Source organism: Chanos chanos, chromosome 1, assembly GCF_902362185.1.
Source record: "Chanos chanos chromosome 1, fChaCha1.1, whole genome shotgun sequence".
In the NCBI taxonomy this organism is placed as follows: Eukaryota; Metazoa; Chordata; class Actinopteri; order Gonorynchiformes; family Chanidae; genus Chanos; species Chanos chanos.
Window position 1 is genome coordinate 2,116,823 of NC_044495.1, and position 14,718 is coordinate 2,131,540.

At 46.0% G+C, this 14,718-nt stretch overlaps 1 protein-coding gene across 1 annotated transcript in view; it reads right to left on the reverse strand.

Moving 5' to 3' along the window:
- Window positions 1–14,718, reverse strand: part of ush2a (Usher syndrome 2A (autosomal recessive, mild)) — a 205,470-nt gene that overhangs the window by 7,066 nt on the left and 183,686 nt on the right. The window contains 4 exon segments of the mRNA XM_030774913.1: window positions 1,502–1,708; window positions 4,834–5,155; window positions 8,304–9,823; window positions 10,354–10,581. Coding sequence (XP_030630773.1) covers window positions 1,502–1,708; window positions 4,834–5,155; window positions 8,304–9,823; window positions 10,354–10,581 — 2,277 coding nt within the window.

The window sequence follows — 14,718 nt, forward strand, 5'->3', positions numbered from 1 at the left end:
TGTTTCTGTGACCACTGATAAAACCCATGACGACTAACAAAGGCTCATAATGAACAGACTGCGGTGGCACTGTGTAATGTGGGTTGTGCTGATGGTCAAGGTGTAGGAACAGTTTCCCTCTTCCCCTCTCTCTGGTTGCTGAGTGGGTCTAGTGGCAGACACTGCAGCACTGCTGAGCTATAGTAGAGCTGAGTCCAGTAAAGACAGTGGACTGAGAGAAAACACATAGACAGACTGTTCACTGAAACTGAGTGGACCACTGTCCATCTGTGTGTGTATCTGTGTGTGTGAATGCAAGACAGAGAGAGTGAGTGATAGAGAGAGAGAGAGAGAGAGAGACGGGTCGGTAGGTAGCGTGTGTGTGTGTGTGAGAGAGAGAGAGAGAGAGAGAGAGAGAGAGAGAGAGAGGTAGGTAGCGTGTGTGTGTGTGTGTGAGAGAGAGAGAGAGAGAGGTAGGTAGATTGTGTGTGTGTGTGTGAGAGAGAGAGTCTGTGATGTGTGAGAGAGAGAGAGAGGGGTGGGTAGGTAGATTCTGTGTGTGTGTGTGTGTGTGTGTGTGTGCCTGAGAGAGAGAGAGAGAGAGGAGTGTGTGTGTGTGTGTGTGTGTGCCTGAGAGAGAGAGAGAGAGAGAGAGGAGTGTGTGTATGTGTGTGTGTGCCTGAGAGAGAGAGAGAGAGAGAGAGAGGAGTGTGTGTGTGTATGTGTGTGTGTGCCTGAGAGAGAGAGAGAGGAGTGTGTGTGTGTGTGTGTGTGTGCCTGAGAGAGAGAGAGAGAGAGAGAGAGAGAGGAGTGTGTGTATGTGTGTGTGTGCCTGAGAGAGAGAGAGAGGAGTGTGTGTGTGTGTGTGTGTGATCATCAGGGGGTGTACGCCCAGCCCTGCTCTGCTGTGTCCTGTGACTGTGCTCTGGGTTGCTGAGAGAAATGACTGTGCTATTGGAGCATGAGAAGACAGATGGTGAATGTGGGGCTCAGATAAATGTTTGTGCTCTGGTTTGTGCTGCAGTAAAAACATTAGGGATACACAGTATTCTCACTGTCACACAGGCCAGTAGGACCTCACACCCTGCTCTCAACTAACATGAAAACAAGTTAGCAGATGCTTTCAAGTGCAGTTTTGTGTGTGTGTGTGTGTGTGTGCTTCAGTTATCTGTCCTTCAGCAGTGATTACTGGATCAGACACATATGCATAACTGTGATGCCCTGGCTCCTCCACGTACCAGCCGAACCCAGGCAGGGCTAGAGCTGTGTTATTAAAAATCTGACCTGAGGACGGCGGGAGGGAAGGGTGTCCCTATGAAACATGCCTACCTCAGTTAGCCACATAACCTCAGTCAAATGTCAAGACTACTGAACAGGAATGCTCCTTAGCTCCTCTCCCATTGGTCAGCCATCACTATAGTTACCAGACTAAATGAGAAACCATGTTTGATGAAATACCCTTCCAGTTGTAGGTTCAGTGGTAGAGACGGGGTAGAGTGTGTGTGTGTGTGTGGTTGTGTACCAGCAGGTGTGTGTCCTTGGTCTCAGCAAACACTCGGTACAGGCTGATGATTCCATTAGGCTTGGCAGGGGCGCTTATGTCCACCACGGCAGACGTAGCCTGGACGCGCAGGAACTTCGGCGGGCCGACACCCTCGGGCGGAGCCGGGCCCGTTCTGCCCTGAGCCCAGGGGCTACCGGTTCGGCCCGCTGAGTTTACCGCCCACACCTGCAAACACAGAGTCATTATCATCATCTATAATAAAACCACCTCCACCTCATACGGCAACTGTCGCGGACAACAGAGTCCACATACAGATTCAAATGTATGATTCAGGTCTGTGGGATTATGTGAACTGAGCAGTAATACACTAAATAAATGAGTAATAATAAACTTGGGTGTGACATAAAGCTCAAAGTGACTTTTTCCTCCTGTAAGGCAGGACTGGTTTCACCAGAGACAGGCAGGTGTATCTGCTCTCTGTCCATAAGGGAAACAGCCTTCACGGATCCAGCTGCTGCTGCAGGAAGGTTCGGGAATGTCCTGACATTCACACGCTGCTCTGAAAGTGAAACGGAGGGCGGGACGGGAAAGTGCCGGAAACTGGAAGCTTTCGGATGCAAAGCCGGCACTTTGTCAAACTCCAGGTGAGAGCATTAGGATGCATCCCTGTCTCTCTCTCTCTCTCTCACACACACTCACACTCACACACACACCTGTAGACAGCTAGCTGGAACGGTTACTGACACCAGCTCCGTGGCCCAGGAGCAGACAGAACGGAGACATGCCACAATTTCTCCTCTTAACGAGGAGTCACCTTCATCTGCCTGGACACCCTCTGGCGCCTTCAGCGGGAGAAAAGCACCTCCCTACCACCTCCTCCGAACACAGGAGAAAGAAACGTCTTGGCCCAGTAACACTGTCCCCGTTTAATGGGAGAAAAAAAAAAAAAACATCAGCATCAACTGGAAAGAAAAACCCTCTGGAAGGAATCTGCATGAAAATTCAATTTCACCTTCATCAGGGGAGCAAACCAACACACGGTGGAAGGTGAGCTAATCTGTAATCTTGTTTATCACGAAGCATTTGTATAATTACATATGAATAACAGTAAAGGTCAGGAGAGGTCCCCATCTGCATGAGTAAGTAATTTGTAGATTGTCAGAAGTAATGGAGTGGGCAGATGGATGTCCCTGCATATAGGGTTAAATTAGCCCCAATAATAGGTAATTACACCGTGATCAATCAACATGATGGATCCAAACGGCAATCCGCCCAGACTGCGCGAAAAGCCCTCTCCAGAATTCACATTCCCGCTGCAGGCCTGAGGGTGACACGCAGACCCCCGGCGTGTCAGCGCTCACGGAGAGAGGGGTGGGGGGGTGAGGAGAGGGGACGGCGCGGATGGAAAGTGATGGAAGGATGAAGGGATGACAGAGGGGTGAGGGGTGAGGGGCAGGGGGGGGTGACAGGGGGAGAGGGGTCACGAAAAGAGCATCTTGTCACCCAGATGGAGAAAAGGTCAGAGAGGAGGAGGAGGTGGCGGCGGAGTGACATCATGGCAGGTTTCTAAACCATGCATGTGTTTCTCTAACACACACACACACACACACACACACACACAAGCCCCTAAAAATGACACACGTGTATACCCAGTAAGGGCTTCTGCGTATTCTCTTATGGTGTCAGATCAGTCCAAGTCGTGTGCCCTTGTATGAACGAAAAAAGACTTTCTTTTTTTTTTCTTTTAAAATTTTATTATAGTTGCTCCACTTCCATTCTGAGCTGTAATTAAGATAATTAGAGGGAACTAAAAAGATGACAACTTCTGACACGTGATGACACGGGTTTTAGGGCAGACAGATATTGCTTAGTGCTATGTTTTCCAAAAGCTGCGTTACAATCGCAGCTGTGCAAAAGGGGCCAAAAGCTAACTCCCTTTCTATCTGAGTTCTAATTAACGGCAGGCATAAAACTGCCAGTTAAAACACACAGCTTCATATTAGGAGATTGGTTTCCTTTTCAAAGTTTGCCCTTGCGCAAAACTCAACAGTCCACAAAGTCCGGCAAAGCGGAGTGAAGATTGGATAAAGCACAAAACCTGACGCCTAAAATAGAATGCGCTGTACGCTTTGATTCACCCCTGCATATACCGGTAAAAACACATAAATAAAACTAAAAACTGCGGTAACTACGTGTAAGAAGCTGGGAGACAATGAGCAAGATATACACTTAAGAGGAAAAAAAATCATCAGCATATAATATCTTTGTACTCCGCCCCGCCCTCGGCAACAAACTGTTGTGCCGTTCGCATAGTCCCCGGGGACGCGCGGCAGACATTAAAAGGTCTTTCCGATACTTGTACGTTTGGGAGGGCAACGGCTAATTCAATGCCTTCGATTGTAATCATGAGCACGAAGCCGTGCGGCTGATTTATAACCCTGTCAGCAGTCTATCATCGCTCAGCCCCGCCTGCTGGGTGTCATAAATTAGCGCCCATAAATACGACGGAACAATCAGGCAAACTCTATCAATTTAGCGCCACTCTCAGCCCACGCCTCCCGCGCCTGACAACCAAATGCTAATGTTATTTTGCTCCAAAGGGTAGGCTGTCAATTAGGAAAGGTCTTCTAAGGTATGGCGATGCTATGAATATGGGAACGCTGATTAAATATCTGTCTCGACGAATGAGAATTTGTGGATGATCAGATCCGCGCGCTAACGCGAACAGGGACGCTTCGTTTTGAACGCGAGGCACAAGGATTTGATTCCTGCTGGTGAACTGACGTTGCTCGTTTTTTTCCCCCTCAGAAGAATATCTGCTCTCCACAATTGAGAGTGCCTCAGGCAGACATTCGAGTTTAAATTCTAATTTTATTTACAGACATATCACTGTGAGAAGACACTGACAAAACGATTTTTTACTTAGTTTTTAAGGGATGTAGTTCACTGAATCATGAAGAGTAGCCAGCAATTGTTGTGTAATTTACACAAATCTAATGAACGACAGTCTAATGATACTTACATGATTTTGGCAATTATCAACAGAGCAGAATGTTTTAGAAATGGAAAACATACTGGCCTGCATTTGACCTTCATGGCTTTCTCTTTGTGTAGATATTTCTCAGTTTGTCTTTCTGTAATTTTCTCCTCACTAAAGCACTAGTGAAAGTTATGGCTAAGCAAAATTATCTCTGCCTTCTGCATTCCAGTGTATTCAAATCATACCTCGATCCTTCTGTAGCTTTTGTTTGTGACCGCACCTCTAAATGAAGAGATACAGATTAACAGAGGTATCCTGTGGTCTGCGGTAGGTGTGTGTGTGTGTGTATGTTTGAGAGCGAATGTGTCACCTGGTATTCGTAGAGCGTGTAGGGGAGCAGGTCGGTATCCCGGTGGGTGGTGGAGGTGTTCCTGTAGAGTAACGTGACCGCGGAGACGCCCTCAGCGCTTTGGGCCTGCCTCCTGTACACCTCGTAATGCAGGAGTTTGCCGTTGGGCTGGGACGGAGGAGACCAAGACAACAGGAACACGGTCTGCAGGCCCCGCGCATCGGTCTGGAGCTCCAGCAGTGTTGCGGACTGGCCAACGGGGGGCGCCTCTAGGGTCTGCACCGAGGCCCAGTCACTGGCCGCACAACCCAGCAACGTGCATGCCTCCACTCTCAACTCATATCTATAACGACAGTCACACAGATAATCAATATACAGTTCGTCCTGTCACTGGGAGAGAAAGAATATTTTAGCTGATTCCTTAACTGTTTTAAATATCTGCGTATATTTGCAGATTTTGTCTGTATTCATCTGTTTTTGTCCGTATAGAACTGTCTTGAATTCACCCTTTAACAGTACAAATACTCTTTGACACAAGAGAGAAAAATTACAGACATTTTTTTTTTTAATCAGTTCCTTGATGGACAAGATATTGACATTTATGAACTTTTATGAAACACATAACGAAAAGAGAGGGAGTTAGACAGAGATAAAAAAAGGCAATTCTGTAATCCTCCTCCTAAATGAATTAAAGTGTAAGTAAAGTGTACATCCCAACACGAGCCCTGGAAAGTGAGGTCACAGGCAGTGTAATGCAAAAGAGAGAGAGAGGGAGAGAGAGAGAGAGAGAGAGGGAGAGAGAGGGAGAGAGAGAGACAGAAAGAGAGAGAGATAGAGAGAGAGAGAGAGAGAGAGAGAGAGAGAGACAGAAAGAGAGAGAGATAGAGAGAGAGAGAGACAGAGATAGAGAGACAGAAAGAGAGAGAGATAGAGAGAGAGAGAGAGGGAGAGAGAGGGAGAGGGAGAGAGAGAGAGAGAGAGAGAGAGAGAGAGAGAGAGAGAGAGGGAGAGAGAGAGAGAGAGAGAGAGAGATAGAGGGAGAGAGAGAGAGGGAGAGAGAGAGAGAGACAGAAAGAGAGAGAGATAGAGAGAGAGAGGGAGAGGGAGAGAGAGAGAGGGAGAGAGAGAGAGAGAGAGAGAGAGAGAGAGATAGAGGGAGAGAGAGAGAGATAGAGGGAGAGAGAGAGAGGGAGAGAGAGAGAGAGAGAGATAGAGGGAGAGAGGGGAGATGGAGGAGAGAATAAAGGGAAGGTCATCTGAGAGAGGTGGAGATGGGGACGATGATAAAACTGATGAGGTATTATTATCCGTGGCTTATCTGTATTTTGCTTTAACATACGTACACAGCGAGGGCCTACAGTTCAGTTATCCCTCATTTGAATGAGCGACCGTCTGTCTTCGCTCTTTTGTCTAAGCTAGATGATGGAAGTGGCGCTAAACCACTCAAGGTTAACTCCTTTTTGTCCCTGTTTGTCCTCCTGTCCTCCACCGTCTCACTGTATGTACCCTTCACTCTGTCCTCATTCACCTGTCCGTCATTACCCCCCCATCAATCACGTGTCCCGCCTTTTTTAGACTGCTGCAGGAGATAATGTAGCCACTGATCACACGGCCACAAAACCAACAATGCAAAACAAAAACCCAAAAAACAAACAAACTCCAGGGAAAAAATAAACGACATCAGGGAAAAAAAACACCTGAAATGATCTACAATGAAAATAAATTAAAATGCCAAAAAGAAAAAAAAAAGACTGCAATGCCAAACAGTTGTATTTAAAATAAAGTGAATGACCCTGAATGTTTTCACAAATTCAGTTGCAAACTGCAATTACAGTTACAAAAGGAAGTCTGGTGAAGAAGCCTATACCTTCACAATTAACATTATAGGACAGCATCTACGTTTAGGTAAATGAACAAATGCTATGTAATGTAATCTACGTCATAGATCTCCACACACTAAAAAGTGTGTGAAGTAACATGTAAAAACCTCAAGTATTTACGAGTAATTATTGGCCTCAAGTGTCTCCATGAAAGTTTTGTTCATAGAATAAATCACCATCATAAAAAGTATATAGAGGTATAACACAAAAATAGAAATATATGCATATGAAATAGAGATATTTTAAGGATGGACTGGCAGCTGTTTTGTTGACTGTGTTTGATTGCACTGAGAGAGGCCTCCATCAGTTCTCTGTGTGTCACTCTGGCTGCATGTGTTTTTTTACACTGATACGTTTCTGATGGAGGCAGGGTCAACTCATCCAGCATTCGGCTGTCGCAGGAACCAGCTCAAACTGCCCTATAATGTATTGTCTCTGCTTCACAGCAACCGCAAGCTGTTTTTGGATTATCTGTCGTCAGCTGGTAAACCTACATCTTAAGACGGATCCGTATTCCTGACCTTAATAAGGCAAAAAATGCATAAGCTTTTCGTCAGTGTGCATATGCTAAATGCAGCATCAACAGTGCAAGGTGTCTCTCTCTGTCTGTCTCTCTCTCTCTGTCTGTCTGTCTCTCTCTCTCATATTCATTCAGCACAGCCTGAACACTTGAACTGAGTATAATTCTAACTGTAGGTACTTATATGTAAAGTAGCGTTTTTTTTTGTTTGTTTTGTTTTGTTTTTTTTATTCCTCTGATGAGGTATGACAGGAAAGTCAACACAGTGTTAGTGGTTATAGTGTATGTATGTGTGTGTGTGTGTGTGTGTGTGGCTGGTGTGTGAACTGAAGTCAGCATTTGAAGTGTGTCATTGTTAATAAATTTTGTGAGATAGGCTAGTGTGTGACTACATGTGCTCCACATTTTGTTTGTGTGTGTGTGCATGCGTGTGTGTGTTCGAGTGTGTTTGAGTGTGTGTGTGTATATGTGGGGTATGTGAGCGTGTGAGTGTGTGTGTGTGTTTGTGAGTGTGTGTTTGAGTGTGTGTGTATATGTCGGGTATGTGAGCGTGTGTGTGTGTGTGTTTGTGAGTGTGTGTTTGAGTGTGTGTGTATATGTGGGGTATGTGACTGTGTGCATGTGTGTTTGTGAGTGTGTGTTTGAGTGTGTGTGTATCTGTGGGGTATGTGAGCGTGTGTGTGTTTGTGAGTGTGTGTTTGAGTGTGTGTGTGTGCGTGTGTTTGTGAGTGTGTATTTGAGTGTGTGTGTATATGTGGGGTATGTGAGCGTGTATATGTGTGTGTGTTTGTGAGTGTGTGTTTGAGTGTGTGTGTATATGTGGGGTATGTGAGCATGTGTGTGTGTGTTTGTGAGTGTGTGTTTGAGTGTGTGTGTATATGTGGAGTATGTGAGCGTGTATGTGTGTGTGTGTTTGTGAGTGTGTGTTTGAGTGTGTGTGTATATGTGGGGTATGTGAGTGTGTGTTTGTGAGTGTGTGTTTGAGTGTGTGTGTATATGTGGGGTATGTGAGCGTGTGTGTGTGTGTGTGTGTGTGTGTGTGTGTGCGAGCATGTGTATGGTGTGCGGTTGGTGTATGTTGTGAGTCAGACCTGTGGTGTGGCTTTAACCCGGTCAGTGAGTGATTGCGGCTCTGGAAGGCGCTGTGCTGTGGGCTGAAGACGAGCCGTCTGAGGTTCGGTTCTGCTGGGTCACGCTGGTACAGAGAGTAGCTGATTATCACACCGTTGGCTCGGGCCGGAGGATCCCACTGTACCATCAGGCTAGCGGGGCCCAGGGGCTGCAGTCGCGGCGGAGCAACACCAGAGGGCGCCGAAGGGTGGGTTCGGGCCACGGCCGGGGGACTGGTGGCGCTGCCCCGGCTGTTATTGGCCGTCACGGTGTAGCTGTACTCCACGCTAGGCAGCAAGGTGAAGTCCTGGTACCGGGTATCCATGCCGACGTAGACAAGCAGTCCGTCTCTCCGTAGCTCGTAGCTGGTGATGACGCCATTAGCTTGTTCCGGCTCTTTCCACGTGACCTCCACCGACTCTGAGCCTGTGACTTTAAGGACTGGCGCAGACATACCTATAGGGGGCGCTTCGCTGGTCTGCACGTTGGTGGCAGGGCTGGCTGTGCAGCCCCCGTTGGTGCAGGCCGTGAGGAGCAGGTGGTAGTGTGTGTGAGGCTGAAGCCCAGTGACCTCAGCTCTCAGCCTCTTTCCACGGTAGACTTCCTCACTGTTCACCTGGAGGACGTACCGCGTGATCTCCCCGTTTTGGATAGGTGGTATGGCCCAGGACACGCTGAAAGACTGTGAGGTGATGTTCATCACACTGGGCAGTTCCACCTTGGCCGGGGGAGCCTCCAAAGTCCTGATTTGAGTCGGCAGGCTTGTGACACAGCCTGCCGCGGTGCAGGCGATAACAGCGTAGCTGTAGTAAGTGTAGGCGGCCAGATCTCTGTCGGTGTAGTTGAGCACGGTCGGGTCAAAACTGAAGTGGAAACCAACGTTGTCCCTCTGAATCCTGTATGTCAGTAACACCCCGTTGGTCTCTAGTGGAGGCGTCCAGGAAATAAACAGCTCATAAGGCCTGCCCTCTATGTGAGTGACAGCTGGGGCAGCCAATCCTTTCGGAGAGGCTTGTTTCGTGTGCACGGTCAGCCAAGGGCTGTCGGCGTGCCCGGCGGAATTTAAAGCCCGCACGCGGAACCTGTAGGTGCTCCAGGGCTGTAGGCCAGAGATGTTGTGGGAGAAGCTGCTGGTGTGTGTGTCGTTCTGCGTGAAGAGGAGTTTGGCTCTGACGGATTGGTCTTCATCACTCCGCGCCCTGCCCTCCTCCAGGCCCACTCCCATGACCTGGTACTGCAGCAGCCTCCCGTTGGGCTGGGCCGGAGGGACCCAGGCCAGCTCCACACTGTGGGCGGTGACCTGCAGAGCGAAGGGGGCGGGCAGAGAGGCGGGCGGGGCTTCGTCGGTGGTGACTGGCTGGGGAGAGGTTCTGGTGCAACCCGCGTAAGTACAAGCCTCCAGAACCAGATTGTACACAGTGTAAGGCTCCAAACGCCTGAACAGGAACTGCCGTGACAGGCCACTGAACTCCAGATTGTCCTCACTGTAGATGTTATAAACCTGTAAATGGACACTCACATCAGAGACGGCAAAATCAGTCGGTAAAATACAAAAGCTTGTTCGGAGGAGATTTACCAACAGCATTGCTGAAAAGACAAAACAACATTACATTTTATCATCGGGTTGTCTCTCTCATACTTTCTTTTTTTTAAAAGAAATTTTTGCTTTTCTCCTCCATTCTCAAATGGCCAATTACCCATACTCTTGTTAGGCGACCCTATCGCTCCAGCTGTTGTGAGTGAAAATAAATCACACGTCCTCGAACACTTGTCAAGCCAGTCACTCATTTTTTTTTTTATTGTACAAGTTGTGATGCTCTAGGAGGAAAGCATGATTCCCCTAACTTACCCCTGCAATGACATAGACTACCAGTGAGGATGGCTCAGCAAGAACGTGAGAGGGGGAGAGAGAGAGAGAGAGCAAGAGAGAGAGAGAGCGAGCAAGAGAGAGAGGGAGAGAGAGAGAGAGAGAGAAAGAGCCTGTTCTGAGCCCAGGCAGAGCTGAGACAGCCCCTCTCATAGGTCAGGTACCTTGATAATGCCGTTTGGGGAGGCAGGCTCAGACCAGTGCAGCAGCAGGGCTCTTCCCTGTTCCCTCTTCTCCACGCTGAAGTTGGCCAGGCCGCTGGGGGAGGCCTGCAGGGTTTGGACCGTGGACCAGGGGCTGGAGACACGGCCGGCCGAGTTCACGGCCTCCACCTGAACGTGGTACCCAGTGTACGGCTCCAGCCCAAACACATGGGCCCGTAGAGTAGTGCCCTGGATCAGAACACACACACACACACAAAATCACAGGCATATACACACAAACGCATTTACACACGCGCACACACACACACACACACAAAATCACAGGCATATACACACAAACACATTTACACACACACACACACACACACACACAAAATCACAGGCATATACACACAAACACATTTACACACACACACACACACACACACACACATACAGAGTAAGTCACCACACACACACACACACACACACACAAAATCACAGGCATATACACACAAACGCATTTACACATGCACACACACACACATAGGCACACACACATTCATCCCTTACTGACATTTTTCATTAAGATAAAAACAAGCTAATTCTCATGTCCTCCATCCTTTTCCTCTCAGTTGGACACCAGCACATCGACATCAACACAGAAAGAAAAGATCCAAAATGCATTTGTCTTCTGCAATGTGTCTGAATGCACATCACGCCCAGAATTTTGAAAGATTTTTTACATTTAAGAAGAGAAAATTTGCCTGATACCTCATCATTACTACAGAGTCAACTTTCCACAAACACAGAGATTTATGGTTTGGTATGATTTTAAGGTTTGGTGTGTGTTGTCACGACTCCGCTAAGCACTAAACGTAGGCCAGGAAAAACAGGGCTGTGTAAGACAATAGCCTGCACACGCAGACGCACGTTCTCACACACACACAGATGCACGCTCTCACACACACACAGACGCACGCTCTCACACACACACAGACGCACGCTCTCACACACACACAGACGCACGCTCTCACACACACACAGACGCACGCTCTCACACACACCCAGCATGAGCCTAACATGGAGACGCTTTTTTTTTTTTTTTTCCGTCAGGAGAACACAAAGCTGGCAGAATACATGTTCCGTTTTGATAACAATTTTGTAAATAGTTACTTCGTCGACATGTTTTTTCGGAGGGGTTTTGTTTTAAACGGTGAGCTGGATTAATAATTCCCCCATGGACAGAGAGAGGAAACGAGGGAAATAAATTCTACTTAAGCAGCGCCGAGCAAAAAACAACAAGCTAAGCCGCAGTGCAAACAGGCTTTTCCCCCAGCAGATTAGACAGCAGAACCATCACATCACTCCCAGCCCCGGGACATTTTAAAGGTACCTTTTATACTGTGAAATATGGAAAGCATTTGGACTATAAAACGGCAAACATATGCACATTGTCAATAGCAACAGCTGTTTCATTAAAGTTTATTTCAGCGTGGAGACTTACATCCCGCCCCTAGATGGCAATGCGATCAAACATTTTTTTTTTTCTTTCTCCAAACGCGGATATGCGGGCATTAACAACCAGACGTTCAGTCATCCAGGACTCTCAAGGCAACCATTAAAAAACGACTAAGAGAATTGATTTTGTTATGGATTTCCAAATAAATGTTTACGGTACACATCCCTAAATGTGCCAGTGTTTAAGTTTTGATTAGGGGTATCAGTAATACTCCCTCTAAGATATTAAAAACAAACAAACAAACAAAAAAAACAAACCAAAACAAAACAATGAAAAAGAAACTTAGATGAGTCTGTGCCATGTATTTAATATGCAAAAGACAAAATAACAAACCCTGCAAAACAAAACAAGGGGGAGAAAAAAACCAAAACAAAAACAACAACGACAAAAAGAAAGAAAAAAGCCTTTGTGAGCTGGACGTGGTCCTGTGCTTGTGCGTCCCTTTGTAAGTCATTATTTAAGAGACTGAATTATTAAAAGGGACTGTTTTTGACAAAAACATATTTCACACTTTATACCGTTTGATACGGAGCCTTCAGTTATGACGACGGACAAAGGAGTCGCTGTCTGAGGAATCGCAGGCAACCTCACAACTTCCAAGTTCTACCACAACACTGGGAATTCATCTTCAGCACAAAGGGAAAAAGAGAGAGAGAGAAAAAAAGGAACGTCTTTTTCAACCTTTTCTCTTTTGTAGACTTTTAAGGAAGCCCAGGTCTCTGCAGCGCCGTGGTTTTCTTTGTATTTGTGTGATTCTGTGCGACAGCGGTGGGATGGGGACGGGCCCAGGGATGATTGTAATTAAGAATAACCATGCGTGTTTGTCAAAACAATTATGCTGATTAGATGAAAGTGGAGATTCTTGACCCTTCAAAGCTACGTGACTGACTCATTTACATAGAGCGCACACATGGCCACTGCCAACAGCCTGTGCAGGAATTTATTAGCGTGGAGCTGACAGGCACAGGGGCCTGTGTGATCAGAGCTCATCAGGGAACAGTACAGTAAAGCCCTCAGTAAGTACAATATCAGATCTGTGATTCTAACAAACACACCACAGTCGAAATAAACACAGAAAACGCAATGTGTCTGTGAAAAGACACAAACAACCCTAGCTCATTCCTGCTTTAATGTTTTATAAATCAACAATATCTTACAGCTCATATGAATATATCTATATCTATATCTATATCTATATATATCTATACATGGAAATATCTGTTAACACATTTAATGTCATACTGGTATCATCAATATATTACATGTATATTCTGAAGTGTGTGTGTGTGTGTGTGTGTATAGTGTCAATATTATGTTTTCAAAACAAACTCATATATTCTGTGTGTTATGTGAAATTGGGCCAAAAGGTGATTTTACATCAGCTAGCTCTTATCCCCACACACACATACACACACACACACACACACACACACACACACACACACACACAGATGACTAGGCCATCATGAAGGAAGGTGTATGTTATAATGGTATTACTTTTCACCTTTTGTAAGTTCTGTTTGGTTGGGAGGTCTGCAGGTTTTCAATAAGATCAACGTTATGTATATCAAGCCTAAAATGACTGAATTTATGAGAACCACCGCATGAAGCTTACCGAAGGCATAACTAAACAACACATTCAGGCAGAGGGCTACAGTTCACAAAACTGGTCATTTTTTAAAACGTCACTACCACAGCCTCATTCTACACAGTCACTCAGACTGTTCTACACCGTATGACAGCTGTATTCTACACCAGGAGACTTTTGGGGTTCAGGAACCTTTTACAGGGGAGAAAAGGACCCCCCCACCCCCAAAATCACAACACAGATTAAGCATATGTGTACGACTATTTGTACTCTTAGATGCCGTTGGAACTATTTATATTCTAAAACTTCTCAACCTAAATACTTCAGACCTGTTTCATGGGGAAAAACAGAAACACATTTCAATTTGAATCGTGTTAATAGCACTTATATACTTTTAAACAGAGGGTCATTTTATTCAAATTGCATTTGGACTCAACTTGACAGCATTTAAACTTTTCAAGTAATTGATTTTAAAAACTTTCAGAAAATGAACAGCAGTGAGACTGGCTTAGTCCTAACAAACCCAGACATTTAAAATGACCAGTCTAAAGCTGACTTTCAGTAAGTGCTTCAACTTTAAACTAATGAACTTATTGTTCCTTAATGAACTTATTGCTCCTTACTCAAATCATTGGCAGAAAGCTCTGAACAAATCATAAGTTACCAAAACAGTGTTACAGAACAGAGAACACACAGAACACACAGATTGGAATGTTTGCACTAGGCTGCTACATCACATTCTTATCTCCTACTATTAGTATTCTTATTCTGGACACGATATGCTTGTTTTACTGGCGCAAATGGTCCCCATCTGTACATAAACATTTTTAACGATACAGCACAGTTTTATACTTTATAGCAATTTTTTTTGCGGATCCCGGCTATGGGTCACAGACCCCCAGGAGTCCGAGGACCCCACTCTGAGAACCACTGTTCTATATCATTCTTTAGCCATATTCCATAACCTACCACGGCTGTACTCTGTACCGTTCCATGGCCGTATTCTATAATGAATAAAGGCCATCTTCTGTATCAAACCAAAATCATATTCTACATCATCCTCACACTGAACTGGTGTTTACCAGCAACCCTGTGATCATCGATAGAGCACAGAGAACCTGAGAGAGAATGGGATCTAACACACATTCACACACACACACTCACAAACACACCCACCCTCTCTCTCAGGACCTCGCAAATCACATACACACTCCTTCTCCGATCCTCTACCACACACACACATACTCTCCCATTTCACCTCTGCAGTACACCATTC